The sequence below is a fragment of the Etheostoma spectabile genome, unplaced genomic scaffold, assembly GCF_008692095.1.
Source record: "Etheostoma spectabile isolate EspeVRDwgs_2016 unplaced genomic scaffold, UIUC_Espe_1.0 scaffold270, whole genome shotgun sequence".
NCBI lineage: Eukaryota > Metazoa > Chordata > Actinopteri > Perciformes > Percidae > Etheostoma > Etheostoma spectabile.
In genome coordinates, this window is record NW_022605574.1 from 707008 (window position 1) to 710883 (window position 3876).

Genomic DNA, 3876 nt, shown 5'->3' on the forward strand with positions numbered 1-3876 from the left:
GAACCAACTTGGTTAAGTAGGTCAATTTTTACTGTGTTGACATTACAGAAGTCTCTTGTTAGCATTATGTATGCTACTTGTAGCAAAGTTACGCATGCGCGACTCAAATCTGCACTCGACTCACATCGGTAATCAACTGGGGAGGTTTCACGGTGTTATCTCGACATTACATTTATACCTAAAACATGGAGAAAATCTTACAATTTTATGGCGGTTGACAGTATTTCCTGATGAATGAAGTGATAAAAAGAGATATCTAAGATCCCCTGTGTAAAACCCTTATACAGAACTTTGAATCTGGCTTTATCCAATGTTCACATCTCTATCCTGGAAATGTTCACACGTCATATTTAGAAATATAATGCCTCGTTTGGATATTTAAACATTTCAACGGGGGAGTTTTAATGGCGATGTACTGTATATTAGTTACAGTGTTTTCCCTATTCACCTGTAGTGTCTCCCCTTAAATCTAAATATTCAAACCAAGTATATTGGTTGTTCATTTTCTTCTTTTTGCAATTTGCACTGAAACCTATTTTCTTTGTTTTGTCACGCAGCCAATCAGACATGAGGTGCGTTGTTCTCATGGTAACCCAAGCCGCTCTCATTCAAGGTTTGTTGATCCCCATTCATCATCATTGTTATCCGAGGATTTAGTACATCTACTAAAGTACCAAAGTACACATTTGAGTCTTTTCTTTTCATGCCACCTTCTACTTCTACTCTACTCTACATTTAAGAGAGACATATTGTATTTTTTAACAAACAACAAAACGGTGGCATGTTCCTTTAACACAAAAGTTGTGTTTACAGGCAAGGCCAGTGTCACGTGCTCACCCAACAAGATGACGGTGGCCCTGGAGAAAGCCTCCATGCCCGGCATCGACGTGAACTTCCTCCAGCTGAGAGACACGTCGTGCTCTCTCACCTCCAACGCCACGCACATCCTGGGCAGCATGTCCTTCACCACCTGCGGCACAAAACTTGAGGTGTGGAAAAACCTTTACACTACATTTTACAGTCTAAGAATAGCCGGACAGCCCTGTCTAGCATCCTTTGCACTATGCTCCACATTTAAATATTTTTCTATTGACCTCTTCATTGCACTCATGCCTCTATATTGTTTCTGTTTAGAGGATGTATATATTGTGTATATATTAGTGTGTATATATTGTTTGGGTTGTTTGTGTATATATTGTTTTTTTAATTTTTTGTATGTGTAAGCACAGTGTGAGCAACGATGCTCCAAAGAAAAATTCCTCGTATGTGTCCTCATACCTGGCGAATAAAGCTGATTCTGGTTCTGAATCTGATTCTGTCTCCCTAAAAATTAACTTCCCATACAATGCAACTGGATTTGTTTCTTTTTTTTTGGGAATCACAAATAAGTTTCTAATCAAAGTCCACAGTGAAGGGGTGGGTCATAAAAACCAGGAAACGTATGTAACCAAAAATCAACTTACTTATTTACATAAGTAACGTGAATTACATGACAAAAAACACTTATTTTAACCAAAACCATAATGTTGTGCTAAACCTCACAGTCACCAAGGAGTTTATTTTTTATTTTTAACATTTGCCACTTACTTAAAATAAAGACATTTTCACTCATTGTGCCTGTAAATATGTTTCCGTATATTACACTATGGAGGTTGTTCAGTCGGTGCATTAAAGTAACAAAGTTGGGTACCCAGCCCCAGATGTGGGGCGAGCTGTAAAAAACATTGGAAAGGGGGATTATGCATTGTGTGAACTCTAGATTCCTGTTCTTTTTCCTCTCAGCCACTAACAGGCTTTTATTTGTCTTAAATTCAGGACAAAGGCGACTTTCTGGATTTCGTGAATGAGATCACCTCCTTCGAGCTGGCCAACGAGATCATAGTCCGAAGGAAGACAGTTAAGATTGAAATCTCTTGCAAGTTTCCCAAAAGCATCAGCATCTCCAGTTACTACAATCTCCAAGACTCTGACTACATTTTCACTGAGTCCAGCTTCGGCAGCTTCGGCTACACCTTCGAAGTATACACCAACAGCAAATTCACAAGCAAAGTGCCGTCCACGGCCTATCCAGTGGAGGTCAGCTTGTTAAATAAGATTTACATGGGCATTCAGGCTCAATCGGATCTGCCAAATGTGTCCTTGTTTGTCGAATCCTGCAAAGCCACTCCTGATGACAACCCTAAGAACACCCTCACCTATGACCTCATCAGGAACGGGTGAGTGCGGACGCCTTCTGAGAGCACAAACAGAAAGGCTTTTGGCTTTTAATTTGAAAATGTTTAATAGTAAGATATGGGACTGTAATTACAATTGTCTTGAATTTACAGTTCTTTAATCATTTCGTATTTTGTTTTATTTTATTTAACCTTTATTTAACCAGGGAAGTCCCTTGAGATGGAAATCTCTTTTTCCGAGGAAGACCTGGCCAAGACGGCACACCGGTTACAATATAAACAGAAATACAGCAGAGTCAAAATCACACATAGAGGAAAGGAGCAGGTCACATGTGGCAGTTGCATCTTTGAATCACATGACATTTTAACATGGCCTTAAATTCATTTAATGGGACTAGATCATTTAGATGGAGCAAGTTTTTTTAGATGGAGCACGTTTATGTGTGTGTGCTCGCTGTCCTCATGAACCATTCCTACATTTACTGTAGATACGAAAAGTAATGCACTGTAATTCATATGTATTCCGCGTATTTATTGCTGTATGCAAGAACATTAACTGCCTCTGCATGAGGCCGTGAAGATCCGCATAGGAAGGAGGTAAATCGGTAGGTCCTAAAACACGGGGCTTTCAAGTGGGGAGCGAAGTTTGTGTCCCAGTAAAATTTAAGGGGAATACGCAATACTTTCACCCAGAAAACAAGTGTTTGTGTTGCAGGAGTACTACTTAAGGAGACCAGTGTTTTAACCCGTTTGCGCCGGATGCTTCGCGACGACACATCTACCGCCGGTTTACTGCGTTGTGAACTCTGAACTCCCGCCGGCTGCTGCGTGGCGCAGCATTGTATTGGTCCGTCTTTTCATGACGTGTGCGCAGAGAACGTCATTGTTCAAATACACATGAGGTGGGTCTTGGCACTGTGACCACCAAAATGTACCGTAGGTTGCTGAAAATCACGTCAATAACCAGACGTACATGTGCGTTTGTTATGAAGTTTTGAGAGACGAGAGAGAAAACGGTACGAGGCAATCAGAGGAGGATTAGACAGCGAGGGCAGTGATGTGAGGTGGAATGAGTGAGGAGTTTGGGAGGGAGGATGCTTCATCATAATCTACCACCTCTCTGTCGGAGCCGTTTCCACTCGTCTCTCAAAACTTCCTAAACAAACGCACATGTTTGTCTGGTTGATTGACGTGATTTTCAGCAAAAACGGTACATTTTGGTGGTCACATGGCCAACAAGACCCACCTCATGTGTATTTGAACCAATGACGTTCTCTGCTGCACACGTCATGAAAAGACGGACCAATACAAAATGCTGCGCCACGCAGCAGCCGGCAGGAGGGTCAGAGTTGCGCAACGCAGTAACCGGCGGTAGATGTGTCGTCGCGAAGCATCCGGTGCAAACGGGTTAATCCAAAATACAATCTTTTTTTCTTCTCCTAACTAGTCGTTTGATGCCTGAACGTGACTTAACTGTTGCTGCGTGACACAGTCAACCTTTGTCGGCTAAACTTAACTGCAACGGTCGCTTAAACCAGGGGTTCCCAAAACTTTTAGCCCACGACCCCCAAAGTAACGGTGCAAGTGACTTGCGACCCCCCCTTTATAAACGTATATAAACATTGCGCGCAACCGAGCGCGCACTATGGGCGTATCCAAACACGAGCATATTGACAACACAAAATAACACAGAATAACACAA

At 41.9% G+C, this 3876-nt stretch overlaps 1 protein-coding gene across 1 annotated transcript in view; it reads left to right on the forward strand.

Annotated features, from left to right (window-relative positions):
• The window catches only part of LOC116685777 (uncharacterized), a 26234-nt gene that overhangs the window by 14466 nt on the left and 7892 nt on the right, over positions 1–3876 (forward strand). Inside the window, exons 8-10 of the mRNA XM_032510707.1 lie at positions 558–613; positions 814–989; positions 1816–2216. Coding sequence (XP_032366598.1) covers positions 558–613; positions 814–989; positions 1816–2216 — 633 coding nt within the window. The remainder of the gene's footprint in view (positions 1–557; positions 614–813; positions 990–1815; positions 2217–3876) is intronic.